Source organism: Acomys minous, assembly GCF_964271855.1.
Source record: "Acomys minous genome assembly, chromosome: 17".
NCBI classification, from domain to species: domain Eukaryota; kingdom Metazoa; phylum Chordata; class Mammalia; order Rodentia; family Muridae; genus Acomys; species Acomys minous.
Window position 1 is genome coordinate 30,731,062 of NC_140500.1, and position 15,728 is coordinate 30,746,789.

The 15,728-nt window shown below is 47.6% G+C and overlaps 1 protein-coding gene across 10 annotated transcripts in view; it reads right to left on the minus strand.

Annotated features, from left to right (window-relative positions):
• Window positions 1-425: 425 nt before the first annotated feature.
• HRH1 (histamine receptor H1) overlaps window positions 426-15,728 on the minus strand; it is a 156,974-nt gene continuing 141,671 nt past the window's right edge. For 5 of the 10 annotated variants that reach the window (XM_084765224.1, XM_084765220.1, XM_084765223.1 and 2 more), the window contains exons 2-3: window positions 12,790-12,941; window positions 426-3,263 (exon numbers count right to left, since the gene is read on the minus strand). In XM_084765224.1, coding sequence (XP_084621350.1) covers window positions 1,766-3,232 — 1,467 coding nt within the window. In that variant the 5' untranslated portion in view covers window positions 3,233-3,263; window positions 12,790-12,941 and the 3' untranslated portion in view covers window positions 426-1,765. Of the gene's footprint in view, window positions 3,268-12,789; window positions 12,942-15,728 lie in introns of all 10 variants that reach the window. The other 5 variants (XM_084765228.1, XM_084765229.1, XM_084765227.1 and 2 more) reach the window with 2 other exon arrangements.

Below are 15,728 nucleotides of genomic sequence, written 5' to 3' on the forward strand. Positions count from 1 at the left end.
CAATGTTTTGTTTTGAAGGCTCATGTGAAAGCTTCCTATGTAGAAGGCATCACATAAGTGCTGGAAACCCTGAGCCTCACCACGGGGCACCTTGTCCCTTAGCTGACAACTTGTACTCATGGATCCCTTCTTGTCTTTGTCAGACCCCAAGTCAAAGCTCGTTTCTCTGCATAGCCCCAAAATCCTGGAAGCCGGAACGTTTAGAGCATTCTGGGATGCAAGGCGAGGTAAGATGCTACTTAGAATGACCACAGGGGTAGCAGCTAAGGGTTGGCCGTGGCCATCCTGTTCCTCTCACATTCTAGAAAGCAGAAGTCATTTGAAGGGACATTTATAAGTTTGAGCAGAAATCCCTTGTCAGGCTTTCATTTCCAGCTGTTCCCTAAGCCCGCGAGACTCAGAAAAGTAGACACAAAGCAGCCATGTAAAGTATCCTTCCAAATGTCATGTTTTAGGTAAGCAAAAATATCTCATTTGGACAGATCATGCAAACAGGAACACAGACACAAAAGACCAGCTTTTACAGGGGGCTCCTACTTGCAACACGCATTGATGTTTAACATTGTATTTTAAAATATAAATCACAACCAGACTGCGGCATAAATAAAAATGGATGCTTCCTTGCCTTTGAAAGGCATGTGTGACCAGAAACCATACCATCTCACAAAAAAAAAAAAAAAAGCACATTTGTCCCTTCTAAAGATCACCTCTGTGAACACAGATGTCCTCCATGCCAGCTACTTGGGTACTGGTCACTCCTCTTGGGGAACACTATGAGTACTTGACAGGATGCATTTTTTTCCTTTTTGATGAAAATTGGTGACAAGGGCCTGGGACTGCACAAGCCACTCATTGTAAGTTTCTGGCATGAGTGTCAAATGATCTCAGGGACTTTATTTCCCCTGGCTGTTACTCAGCTTGTCCCTCTGCAGAGGGGACCTACTCATACTTTCTGTCACGTCATCAGCCTTGAGTGAGAGCCCCCTGGTGGAGCCTTCAAGAAACAAGGTTCTCTTGCCTTTCTTTGCTTAAGATACAACCATTCAAAAACCACTTGCTCCTCCTCTTGACTTTTGAGGGGAGTTTTGGTCACCGCGTTGTAGTTTTGCTGCTGCGGCTGCCATTTTAAGAGCCAAAAGGAACTAGGAGTTGAAAATGATGGACTCACAAGCTGCCTAATTTCCTAGCAACTCTAAGACACAGGTAAGGCAGGTTCCACGGTGGGGCAGACAGCTCTGGACAAGGCTATACGAGAGGCCGGGCTCAGAAGGGATGCGCTCTGAGAAGTGGTGGCTGAAGTAGACTAGCTGCCATGCCTCTCCAGACAACCCCTGGAAGGGGACAGCATCTGTGTGCACATCTCTGCAGTCGCATAGCCTTTGTTCAGGAAGTCTCAGAGTTCAGGCTAATCCTCCAGAAGAACTCTAGCTGCACATCCCTCACTTCGGTTACTAAGGACCTCAAGTCAAAGAGCATGACATCCGAAGAGCATCCGGGATTCCCACAAGTCCCTGAGGGCACACTCTGCTCATGTCGTTTTTTTCAAATGCTCTGCATTCTGCTTCCTAAAGTCCAATCACTCTGCCACCTGCTCTCCTTCTGACAGTGCCTGGGAATGCCTCCGAACTGCTCAGCACAAGACCTTAGATTCTACTCCCCAGTGCCCAGGGATCTAGTGACCCCCTCGCATCTAGTGATGCTTCCTTCCTCTGGTTCCTTCCAGGACATCGGACGCCGTCCATCTTGACATCTTTCTGGTGTACCCTTAGGAGCGAATGCGCAGAATTTTCTTGAATGTCTTCTTGAAGTTCTCGTTGCACAGGGGGTAGATGAGGGGGTTCAGCGTGGAGTTGACGTAGCCCAGCCAAATGGTGAACATGTGCACACGTTCACTGCAGCAGCTCGCGCAGAAGGCCACGACCATAAAGAAGATGAAATAGGGGATCCAGCAGAGGATGAAGGCCGCCATGATAAAACCCAACTGCTTGGCTGCCTTCCGCTCTCGGTTTAAGTGCAGTCCAGACACATACTGTCTGGAATGTGAGCGGAGCCTCTTCCAGGTGATCTTGATGTAATCCAGGCCACTGTTGGACCCGCTTCTCAGCTTGCCTTTGCCCAGCCCTGGCTCTGTGCTGTTGTCTGAGTCCGTGGTCCGGGAGAAGGACTGTCGGTCTACCAAGGTCTGGTCCTCTGATGTCTCGCTGATCCGTCGACAAGTATTCAGGCTCTGTTCATCCATTTTGGGCTGGCTCAGTGCCTGGTCATCGCCCTCTGAGCCCCTGGCAGCTCCCCCAGCTACAGTCTGCGTCTGCTTGACGTCAAGACGAAAACAGTGGCGTGTGACCATCTCTCTATCTCCCTCTTGACTGAAGACAGTTGGAGAGATCATCTTGGGGTCTTCAGATGGTGACTTCTGATCCAGTCCTTCCATAGGGTCTTTTGATGGCCTTTTCAGAACACCCCAGGGTGACTCCTTCCCAGGTTTCTTGGCAGCCTCTTTGGTATTTTCTGACTTCATCTTGATTTCTAAGAAGGAAGGGATGGACCCGTTGGTGAGCTGGCGGTGCTTACAGTGTTGCCTCACGGCCTTGTAGATCTTCATGTAGAACCACAGCATGAGCAAAGTGGGGAGGTAGAAGTTGATGATGGCAGTCATGATCTTGAACCAAGTGACATTATGGAAGTCTGTCTCGCACTTGTCTTCCCGAAGATCAGGGGCCAGGGACATGAAGTGATTCCAGCCAAGGATGGGTATAACCCACAAGAAGGAGAGAAACCAGGCCCCCAGGATGGTAACTGATGCTCGGGTCTTGGTTCGATATCTCAGGTACCGGAGGGGTTGTTGGACGGAGCGATAGCGATCTATACACAGGATGAAGACGCTGAAGATGGATGCTGTGCTGGCCACGTAATCCATGGAGAGCCAAAAGAGGCAGAGGGGACGGCCCAGGGACCACTTGGCCATGATGAGATACAGGATGTTCACGGGCATGACGACTGCCCCTACGATCAGGTCTGCTACTGACAGGCTGACAATGTACAGGTTGCCCACGGTATGCAGCTTGCGCTCACTGCGCACAGCGTACAGCACCAGCAGGTTGAGGCCCACGGTGATCAGGGAGATGCTACTGAGAAACACCACCAGGGGCAGCAGCTGAGGGCTGGCCAAGGCTGTCCTGTTCCCCTCACACATCTTGTCTTCAAAAGCAGAGGAGGTGTTGGGAAGGCTCATTGGCACAAGGACAGCCTCCCGTAGTGGCTCCCTCCCTGGGAGAAAAGACACAGATCAAGGTCAGAGGTCAAGTCACCTATAAGCACCATGCTGGTTAGACTGGAAGTGGAAGCTGCTGGGGGCAGTGGACACCCACCCCACCATCAGGACCCGTGTGTTCACTCATGCATTCCTTCTGTCCTCACATTCCGTCAGGGGCTAGTTGTTGGATTCCTGGTATTATTCTAGATATCAGATACTGCAGTGGACAAACTGATTTCGTGGAGAGTTTGGATGCCAGAGCTTAACCAGAACAGGGCGATCAGTACTTTATACAAGTCTTATTTGGAACCTGTCCTGACTGGCCCGAGCTTTGTCTCCTCATCTCTTTGCTGGTTGCTGGTCCTAAGACAAAACTGGCCAGAAAGAGGCCAGCCAGCCTCACAAACCATTCTCCCTCTGTGATAAAGATGCCAAGGTATGAAAGTCACCCTTTGCCCTCTATCCTTCTCCTGAAAGGAAGTGAGGAAGGGATGCTGGCGGTATGATGGCAGTTTGGAGGCAGTCAAAGGGATGCCAAGAAAACCTCAGAGGATTGCACTGTTGGGCAGCTGCTGAAGCCACTATGCAATCTTGGCTAGTATGGTAGCTAACTGTTTTCTTTGCTTAAGCCACTGTCCAGGGAGAACTGTTGTTGGAAGGGGACAGCTATTGGGAGGGGAGCTGTTGTGGGGAAGCCATTGTGGAGAGATTTGGGGGGACTATTGGGAGGAGCTTTTGGGGTGCCTATTGAGGTGGTGCTGTTGGAAAACACTTGCGGTGAAAGCTCTGTGCTCAGCTCACACAGTGAGGCCTGAGGAATGCCTGCAGTTCCATGGAAGTGGAAAAGTCTTAGGAAACTATGTGAGCCGGCTGTGAGCCCAGAAAAGAATGGCCACATGGGGACACAGCAAACAGCACTGGCCTGAGAAAGGCTGCTGCAATTCCAAGAAAGGAGGGGGTGGTAGGGATAGGCTTGAGGGATGCTGGGGACTTCCCAAGAAAAAGAGATGGCTCAGGGACCCATGAGTTCTAGGCCTAGAAGCCTATGGTCACAGAGGGAGAGCTGTAGAGGGTCCACAAGAGAGAGTGCTCCTCCACCCCATGCCCCAACTCAGGGCCAGCTACTTTAAAATGAAAGAAAGCAAAATACTAGTACTAGTACTAATAAGTTCTAAGACAAAGTACCAATAAAATGAAAGACAACAAAAGAAAAATGTTATTTCAATATTGGGCATCAAACCTAGATCTTCACCCTCCCCAGATAAGTGCTCTGCCACCAAGCCTTGTAGCTTTAAATAAAAATGTCCAAATGATCAGGAATTTGGTGTCATGAGATACAGAGCATGCCAGCACTGGGGACCCTTCTGAGTGCGAGAGCCTCTGGGCAGCTGCGGGGTTTCAGGGTTACAGTGGCTGGGAAGTATCTGCGCTCTATCCAACCCTTAGACAGGATCTAGTCATGAGATAACAAGCCAGTGTGCTCCTCCCTCCTTTTGGTTCAACACTTTGAAGAGTAGATTTCTAACGGTTTCTAAAAGAGGGACAGACTCTTGTGGCAAGAAGGGAAGACATGCAAACACAGGCACCCCCATCTGGCCTCACAGCCCAGAAAGACTACAGAGAACTTGAAGGACATGACCCCATTCAGCCTTACATCTCACAAGAGACTGTGAAGACAGTGGGGGACACAGAGACAGGGACCCCCATCTGGCCTCATATCCCACAGGGGACTAAAGAGAAAGTGAGGGGCCATGCAGAGACAGGCCCATCGGGAGCTGCAGAGAGAATGGGGAGTGAACATGGATCCCTTCAGCCCTATACACCTCCCTAGTCCCCAGGAGACTGAGAAGCCTAGAGTGTTGGCAAGGCATCCTTATATCAAAAGCAGAAAAGATGCCGCCCTTCTTCTCTCCCTCCCTCTCTCTAGGCTGGGATGCCAACAGCCTTCTGAATTACAGCAGTGGATATGGATCAAAGCCAACAGCAGCAAGCTTGTTAACTAGTGACAACAAATAATAAAATCCAATCAAATTCAAATACCACAAAACAAGCCCAAGGTCAATATTCCTTCCACACTCTGGCCCACAGGCAGTAAGAAGCCAAGCCCTGGGCATCTCTCACACATCACTTATATTAATCTGAGCAGCCCAAGCTCAGAGAGGCCAAGCAACCTATTCAAAGCCACACAGTTAGAGAGTTTTTTGCTGAGACTGTAGTAGGTCTGCTCCTTTCTCACCTGAGTAACACTGGCTCTTGGGGGACTTGTCACTCTGCGGTGAGAGCTGCCCTGGTGCCTTGGTCTGTATACACATCCCCAGCATGGGACACTAGGAGCAGATACCTCCCAGTGTGATAACTGGGAATATCTGATGTCAGATATTCCATGGGGGACAGAAGAAAATGTGCCCAGAATATTGGCACATTTGTCTAGCCTAGAGCATGTATCTTACAGTAAGGAGATTTGCTTGTGTTTTGTGTGTGTGTGTATGTGTGTGTGTGTGTGTGTGTGTGTGTGTGTGTGTGTGTGTGTGTGTTTTGTGTACTCTCAGAGGCTAGAAGAGAGCACTGGATTCCACAGAGCTGGCAGGTAGTTGTAGAGTGGTGGCCTTGGGTGCTGGGCTCCTCTGCCAGAGTACTTCATGCCCTTGGCTGGTGCCATAGTTTGAGTGGGACCCCTGGGCCCAAATCTGCCTATCATAATGTTCTTCTTGTAGGTTTCTAGGACCCTGTGAATCCTTCTACTTTGTTATTCTCCCATGCTTCTCTCATCTAGAGTCCCAGTGGGATGTCCTCCCCTCCGTCCCAGTTTCCTGGTAAGTGAAGACTTTCATGGGGCATGCCTCTTGGGCTAGTGTGCAGATATAAGTGAGTATATACCATTGGACTCTTTCTGCTTCTGGGTTAACTCACTCATTATGATCATTTTTAGCTCAATTCATTTGTCCACAAATTTCGGGAATTCCTTGTTTTTAATAGCTGAGTAGTATTCCACAGTGTAAATGTGCCAGTTTCTTTATCCATTCTTCTACTGAGGGACACTTAGGCTGTTTCCATGATCTGGCTATCATGAATAAGGCTGCTATGAACATGGTTGAGCAAATTTTCTTGTTGTGTGCTGGGGCATCTTCTGGGTATATTCCAAGGAGTGGAATAGCTGGGTCTTGAGGAAGCCCTATTCCCAGTTTTCTGAGATAGCACCAGATAGATTTCCAAAGTGGCTGTACTACTTTGCATTCCCACCAGCCATGAAAGAGTGTTCCTCTCTCTCCACATCCTTGCCAGCAGGTAGTGTCGCTTGAATTTTTGATCTTAGCCATTCTGATGGGTGTAAGATGGAATCTCAGAGTTGTTTTGATTTGCATTTCCCTGATGACTAAGGAGGTTGAGCATTTCTTTAAGTGTTTCTCAGCCATTTGATATTCCTCTGTTGAGAATTCTCTGTTTAGTTCCAAGCTCCATTTCTCAATTGGGTTATTCAATAGAGGCCATAAACTTCAAACCCCTACCCAGATCTAGCCAATGGACAGGACATTCTCCACAGTTGAGTGGAGAGTGGGGTATGACTTTCACATGTACTCTGGTGCCTCATATTTGACTACATCCCCTGGATGGGGAGACCTGGTGGCACTCAGAGGAAGGATAGCAGGCTACCAAGAAGAGACTTGATACCCTATGAGCATATACAGGGGGAGGTAATCCCCCTCATGAACAGTCATAGGGGAGGGGAGTAAGCGGAAAATGGGAGGGAGGGAGGAATGGGAGGATACAAGGGATGGGATAACCATTGAGATGTAATAAGAATAAATTAATAAAAAGAAAGAGTACTTCATGCACTTTGACACTGAGCCATATCTTCAGTTCTTGTTTGTTTTTTGACACAGGCATTCATGTAACCCAGGCTAGCCTCCAATTCAGTCTCCCTAAATAGCTGAAGATGACCCTGAACTTCTCTTAGCTCCATCTGCTGAGTGCTGGGATAATGGGGCTGTGCCATCATGCCCAGTTTTATGCAGTCCTGGGAACAGAACCCAGGACTTCTTCCTGAATGCTGGGTGATTTCTAGAATGCTGCCAGCTGAGGCACATCCCCTATCCCAAGATGGTCCTTCTCAAAGCCGGGAGTTACCTTGAGAAGTCTAAGATTCCCCCTCCATGGGAAACACATGACAAGAGTAGGCTTCCATCTGATCCGAAATGAAAAGCCATCTATCTTCCTCACAGTTAGTGACCTAAGTAAAGCCTGATGACGGTGGCTTCAGATGTAGCATTCAAAGCACCTAGTACTGTGCCTGGCATACGGGAAGTGTTGAATTATTACAACAACCATATTCCCAGCAGCCATGGCTGCCTCAATCTAGATAAGGGGACTACCTCTTATTGCTTTGGCTTGCATTTGTTTGTTTTTGTTTTCAAAGACAGGTCTTACTGTGTAGACCAGGCTGGCCTCAAACTCACAAGGATCCACCAGCCTCTGTCCTCCAAGTGTTGGAATTAAAGGCATGTACCAAGACAACTTGAATTTTAGGTATGATTTATCTTACCAATGAATATTGTTCATGCTGTTTACACAACTTGTCTAGCCTTCCCTGGTAATATATTCCTTCATAATCAGAAACATGAACAAGGATGTAGGCCCAAGGTGGGTATCTAAACATCTTCAAGGTAGAGACAAGAACGGGGTTAAAGGTCACCATTGGCTATTAAATGACCTAAAAAAATATTCAAAGCAAAACAAACAAACAAACAAACAGATCTCTGCTGTGTTAATCTCCAAAAAGACTAGTCCATGGCTGTGTGGTTTGTATGTGGATGCAGAGCTTCCTGGAAGGGTTCCTAGTCGCCAACATGGGAGGAGCCTAGTGGGGGCCTCCAGCACCCCTCCCCCCAACTCTGGAGGAACTGCTCATATTAGGAATCAAGATAACTATCCTGGGACCTTCAAATCTTGGAAGAGCAGGTTGGTTCTGAAACCTGAACCTGACTCCAGGCTCTTTCTGGATTCCTGCTTCACATGGTGTGGCCTTTGCCTTCCGAATGTGCTCCAAAGCCACCACACTGGAACCGCCCAACCTTGTGGCTTTTTGGTCACCTGAGTTCTGAGCTGCACGCATCTGTTTTCCTTTATAGTTAGCCTGCATTGAGCATTTTGCTACAGTAACAGAGAGTGAGGGTCACTATAGAAGGCATTATCATATAGTCACTGACAAGCACTCGGACAAGGCAGGAAAACCTTAGGACAAAATCAAACCTTCAAGGTGTTATTTATACAGGTTGCTGCCAATTCTCCTGATCAGAAGGCCCAGAGAGGGCTGACCTCTGCTCTACTCACAGCTTTCTCTGGGCTGTGGGAAAAGTTATCTTTGATATTTCCCAAGGTGTCAAGGATGAGATTTGTTTTAATTTAATAGTAGGACAAATAAGAGCTTATCAATCACATTTGCTTTTAAAAACACAATAAAATAAATCTCATTTAAACATAATAAAACAATGGGTTTTATTTTATTTTATTGTTTGGTTTGTTTGGTTGTTCCAGACAGGGGGTTTCTCTATGTAGCCTTGGCTGACCTACACTCGCTCTGTAGACCAGGCTGGCTTCAAATTCATGGAGATCCATCTGCCTCTGCCTCCCAGCTGACAATGTTTTTTCTTTACAGGTTTATTTTCACTACAAGGAATGAAAATTCAAAAGGATTCCATTTGGGCACATTCTGAACCGCTCCCCTATTCAAGCCTGCTCTCTTCATTTGCATAGGACACTTCTAGTTGAGTAAGTAAAAACATTAATTTCTTGGCTCCCATTCAAAGTAAAAAGCACCGCAGGCAAGGCTGTGCCAAGGACAACACAGCCCCATCAAGTTTGGAAGAGCACAATTTCCACGAAGCTCCAAGCTTAGCAGTGCCACTTCCTGTGTACACAGAGCAAGAGATCGTTTGAGTTCTGCTGCAGGGCTCAGGCCCAGTGGAAGAGGCAGTTAGCAAGTGACCCTGGGCTTGGGCAGAGGCCCTCGGGATCTTCAGAGAGTGCAGGTGTACATGCTGGTGTCTGGGGGCTGGAGAAATGGCTCCATGGCTAAGAGTGTTTAATGCTCTGTCAGAAGACTTTGGTTCAGTTCTCAGCACCCACAGGGCAATTCAAAACCATCTGTAACTCCAGTTCCAGAGGATCCAATGCCCTTTTCTACCTCTGACAGCCCCAGACTCACACACGATGCACATGCATACATGAAGGCAAAATAACTGTACACATAAAGTTAAAATAAATACATCTTAAAACAAAACACAACATTTCTTAGCTATGGCACTAAGGGCTCAAGCCTGAAGAGAGAAATTGGTAAGCCAGACGTAGAGCCCAACACAGACGCCAGCATTGGTGTGGGGTGTAATTCAGCACTCCCGAGGTTGAGGCAGGAGGATCAACCTGAGTTTAGGGTCAGCCTGGGCTACACAGTGAGTGCCAGGGCAGCCCTGGAAACATAAGGAGATCTTTTCTCAAACAGTCATGGGAAACTTGTGTTTCAAAAGAAAGTGGAAGGCTGCAGGAGGGAAGGGAGAGGACACTTTTGTCTGTCTTTGATCTGTATGTGATGTATCTAGGATATACCCACAATGCACTGCAACTGTGACTATGTTCATGCATAAGTGTGTGGACAAGTGGTGGCAATGACCACTCTGGGTAAACATACCATGCTCATATGAATGAAACAGCCCCCTCAAGCCTTTCTAGGACCTAACATCACCACGAAGGGACATTTAAGTACAATAAGAACTCCTCCTCCACAACCATGAGGAGATGAGAAACAGTCCTATTTAAAAACCAGGAAAGGATCTGAGCAGACATTTTACCAAAAAAGAGAGTAAATGTCTTACAACCACATGAAAATATTTGCAATAATGCGAGTCTCTAGGGAAACGCAAAGCTAACCCACAGTGGCAGACTACTTCATGTCTACTGGGCTCAACAGTGACTATGGAAGGACAGTAGCACATGCTGAGTGTAGACACGTTAGTCCTGAGGGCTGCAGGGAAAACATGAAGTGGCATAGGTGCTGTGGGAGGCAGCTCAGCTTCCTCAGATAACTAAGTATGGTCACCGTTGGAGCTGAAATCACATGCCTAGAAGCTAGGTGCACCTCACAAAACCAAGAATGTGTCCACGGGAAACACAAATGCAAACTGCGGTATTACAATGGCCCAGAGAAACCCAAGACCAGCAGCTGGTGACTGTGCCCTAGCTACACAATTACTAAAAGGGTCACTGTGTGCCAGTCAGTGAGAAGGAACAAAGTACTGACCAAGCAAGGTGGTGTGTGCCTTTAGTCCTAACACTTGTGTGGCAGAAGCAGGCGGATTTGTTTGTGAGTTTGAGGACAGCCTGATCTACAGAACGAGTTCCAGAGACCTTGTCTAAAAACAAGACAAAACAGCAACAAAAAACTCAACACTGTGAAACACAAAGGCAGTGATTATCCAAAACCAGAAAATGAGAGAGAGAGAGGGAAGGAGGGAGGGAGAGGGAAGGAGGGAGGGAGGGAGAGAGAGAGAGAGAAAGAGAGAGAGAGAGAGAGAGAGAGAGAGAGAGAGAGAGAGAGAGAGAGAGAAAGAACAGAAAGGCAGACAGACAGACAGACAGACAGACAGACACACACACACACACACACACACACACACACACAGAAAAACAGACAGACAGAGACACAGAGACACAGAGACAGAGACAGAGAGAGTTTGTAATGCCTAGGAATGGTCCTGGAATAGGACTGAATTTGGGGGATGATGGAATGTGTTGCAACTGACTTTGCTGATGAGTAATTGAAACTTTAGTAACTGAATTTTTATTTTTAGATTAATTTTCTGTGTATGAGTGTTTTGCCTGAGTGTATATATGTTTAGTGTGTATGAGCCTGGTGCCTAGGATGGTTAGAAAGTACGTCAGATCCTCTCCAAGTAGATTTACGGATAGCTATCATGTAGGTGCTGGGAACTGAGCCTGGGTCCTCTACTAGATCAGCCAGCACTCTTAACCACAGGGCCAGCTCTCCAGGCCCTAGTATTTGAATTGTATGACTCACCATATGAATGACTAAACTTTATAGTATATAAAATATACCTTAATAAAGTTATTGAAGCAAAATTTCTTAAATTTCTCCAAAGTAGAAGGATTATAAGCTCAAGGTCAACTTGGGCTATGCAGTAAGATCCTACCTCAAAATCAAAACCAAACCAGAGAATTACATTGAAATTTCAGTGCTTAAGAGAGAGGCTGCAGCTGGGAGGTGGTGCCGCATGCTTTTAATCCAGCACTCAGGAGGCAGAAGCAGGAGAGTCTGTGAGTTCGAGGTCAGCCTGGTCTACAGAGTGAGTTCCAAGACAGAGAAATCTTGTCTCAAAAAAAAAAAATAAAGTCTACAGAATCAGGTGCAGTGGCATGCATGGCTCCCTGAGGCTCTGGATATCTGCATCTCTAAAAATCATCTTCTCTGTACTAATATGGGAAACAAGATGGATTCCAAAGTTCTTAGGGGGCATTAATTTATTTCTCTTCTTAAATTTTTTAATTTGGAATTTGTATGTGTGTGAGTGCCTGCGACTGTGTTTTGCACCGTGAGTATGTGGGGCCTGGGAAGGTCAGAAAAGGATGTTGGATCCCCTGGAGTTACAAATAGCTGTGAGCCACCCCGTGAGTGCTGAGAACCAGAGCCAGATCGTCTGGAAGATCAGACAGTGCTCTAAACTTCTGAGCCATCTCTCCAGCCTCTCAGCGCCATTTAAATGACAGTGATAGCTTCAGCCAGTACCAAGACCTAACTGTTTCATGAGTAGTGGTAAGAGCATGTGCCTGGCATATGTGAGGCTCTGGGTTCAATCAGACAGATTACACACACACACACACACACACACACACACACACACACACACGCACACACACCCCTTATTAATCTCCTAGCTTCTTGGTAAGGGGACATAGTGAGCTGCCATCAGAACTTCCACAATCTCCCCATGTCAGAGTGGTTCTCAACCTTCCCAACACTGCTACCCTTTAATACAGTTCCTCCTGCTGTGGTCTTCCAACCATAAAGCTGTTTTTGTAGCTACTCCCTAGCTGTGATTTTGCCACTGTTATGCGTCATAATGTAAATATCCAACATGGGACCGGGAGAAAGGTTTGTTCGACCCCCAAAGGAGTCCCACAGATTGAGAACCACTGGTTTAGGTGATCCCAGCTATTTGATTGGTACACCCCCACAGTGACAGCTAAATGCGGGAGAGGGGTTCCTTAGGGATACATGACCCCACAAAAGGAATGCATGGAAAGCTCAACTCAGCTATCTCTTCCTCTGGCTCTGGACACCAGCGATGAGAAGGTACATGGACCCATGAGGCTGGGAAAGGCCTGGTCTCTCCAGCCTTACACTGCACACTAGTGGCCTCTCCTAAATCAGCGATGTAGAACTGAGTGAGGGTTATAGAGCTCGACACCAACGCTAAGAGATGTAAGGTGGGGAGACAAGGGGCCAGGGTGTGACTCAGTGACAGTACTTGCCGAGTATGGGGGGCCCTGGGGTCCAGTCTTGGGCTTCATACACACCACAGTCCAGCAGCCATGAGAGTAAGTTTCACTTTAAGGGCCACACTGCAGCACACCCGTCTTCCCAGACCTTCCGGCAACCTTCACTCCCAGGCTTCCTTTCCTTTGGAGGAGAGGGAAGGACGTGAATGCTTTAAATAAAAAACGTCAGGAAATGGAAAATATGAACATCTGTGCTAAGGTTAGACAGAACCACTGAATATAAAACGCAATCCGGCGCGTGAGTGTCATTTCAGAATATGCAGAATGAGGTTTTTTTTTTTCCCCCTCAAATCCCTGAAGATTCAGTTTTGAGAAAGACACTTTCAAAAACCAAAGTTACCCAGGATGTTCTCTGCTTCAGAAGGAAGGAAAAAAAAAAAAGACTTATGAAACTGGAGTGAACAGAAGAGAAATGAGGCAGGCGTGGTGCTTATGAGAGAGCCTGGAGTTGGGCACTCCCTCGTGCCTGTCTTCTTCAGTGAAGAAAGCTGGGGCCCACCAGGCTGTCACCTTGCTCCCACACTCGGGAATCCTCAACACGTGGGAACCAGTGTGACTGTGGATGGCATCCGATGTCCACTCACTCAGTTTTGCATTTATCCATCAGTCCACTCATTCTGCCTTCACTCACTCACTCATTCATTCATTCATTCATTCACAAAATCTTTATTGAAGGAAATTCTCCTTATGAAAACATAGACTGATACCCAAAAACGGAACCTAGTTCCCGCTGTCCTGTAGAGGGAGCACTTCCCAGCAGCTCTCAGCCCTGCCTCCCCAGACTGCATCACTGCATTCTGAACCTTCTACTTCCTCGTGGTGGGGCGGGGCCAGTTTTCTCCTGTTCTTTCCTAAACACGGCTAGAACCCCTGGACATGCTTACAGTGTCCCTGTAGTCCAGGATACATGAGATGCTAAGGTGTGTGTGTGTGTGTGTGTTGGGGGGGGGGGCGGCGGGTGTCACTTGAGCCCAATAGTGAGAGGCCAGTTTGGGCAACATCATGAGACTCCATTTCAAAAGCAAATAAGCAAACAAACCAATCCACAGAAATTACTTTATATTTTTGTTCTTTTTTTAAAATTATTCTTAATTATGTGTATGTGGGGGTATGCATACCTAAGTGCAGTTGCTCAAGGAGGCCTGAAGGGGGCACTGGACACCCGGAGCAGGGGTTGCATGTGGTTGTGAGTTGTCTGATGTAGGTGCTAGGAACTGAACTTGGGCCCTCTCTGCATTCTTAGCCACTGAGCCACCTCTCCAGGTCCAAGGCACTGTTTGCGTTTTGTTTTTGTATTTTGTTTTCCAAGACAGGGTCTCATTCCGCTGCCTTGGTTGTCCTTGAACTTCCCACGTAGTTCAGGCTATCCTTGGACTCACAAAGAGCTGCCTGCCTCTGCCTCCCGACTGCTAGGACTAAAGGTGTGCACCAGTCCACCCAGAGCTGGCATTGTTCTTCAGGCAAGCACAAGGCTGACAGGCCTTGGAGATGCAGAGGCCAGTAACTGAGGCACTTGGAAGCCCAAGAATGACGTGAAGATGCATTTCCTGGACTCTTGCTTGGCCACATGAATAAAAGCGGGAGGTCCAGTCAGGAACCAGGAATGCAGACAGGATGAGAACTCGCAAGCAAAGCCCGCCGCGTCTAGTCAAAGGCCCTAGAAAGAGGCAGCCTGGGGGAAATGGAAACCGTTCTGTCATAAATGGCTCTACTCCAACCAAACCCTGCAGAAACCCCCAACGCACATGCTGGTTCTTGTCAGCAAAGACAAGATAGTCTTGCTCAGGACCCAGGAACACAACGTGGCTCTCTACTGCAGTGGTTTGAATAATAAAGGCCCCCCCACTGGCTTATATATTTGAGTGCTTAGTCATCAGGGAGTGTCACTACTTGGGAGGGTTTGGGAGGTGTGGCCTTGTTGGAGGAAGGGTGTTGCTGGCAGTGGGTTTAGAAATTTCAATAGCCCAAGCCAGGCCCACAGTCTCCCCCCTCCCCCCTCCCCTTCCTGCTGCCTGTGGATCTGGGTGTAGCCCACTCAGCTACTTCTCCAGCACATGTCTGCCTGCCTGCTGCCAACGACTAAAGCTCAGAAACTGTAAGGCATCTCCAATTAAGTCCTTTCCTTTAGAAGAGCTGCTGTGGTCATGGTGTCTCATCACAGCAACAGGATACTGACGAAGACACCCACTGACACCACTAGAGAGCACATCACTCATCTTCTTTACTCCCACAGTGACAGCACCTGGTGAGCCAGTCTCTTCTACTGCCAGCAGTAGCTGAGCGGGGTGTCTTGATTTCACTCCCACCTGGAGCTAATGGTGCCACATATCTCCCCATGATGGCTCCGTCTTCTGCCCTAGTAGGGTCCATATGAGACCAGGTACAACAAAAGCCTGAAATGTGACCCAGGGTCCCCTAACATAGACTGGAAAAGTTCCTACATTTCCATCGGAAGTCACTGGTGCTATATAGGGGGAAGACTGCAGATAAAAATGTAAAAGATAGGGCTGGAGTTGGAGAGAGAGCTTAGGTGGTTAAGAGTACTTGCGGCTCTGGCGGAGGACCATGGTTTGCTTTCCAGGACCCACACTGAATATATTACATCAGATGCCCTGGAACTGGAATTACAGCCATTTATAATATATTCAGTGTGGTGCATGTAGTGAGAATTCTGAGATTTTGGTTTCTTTAAAACACACACACACACACACACACACACACACACACACACACACACACACAGTCTAAGAATATGTTTTCATTTTAATCCCAGGTGTGGGGATAAGGTTTGCCTCATGCTCTCGCGGAGGCGTGGTTTTGCCAGCTGCAGATAGTTTCTGTGACCTTTGGAATTCTTGGAAATTTTCAGAGGATGTATAAAGACTAGAGCCCCACAGGTGGAGTCAGT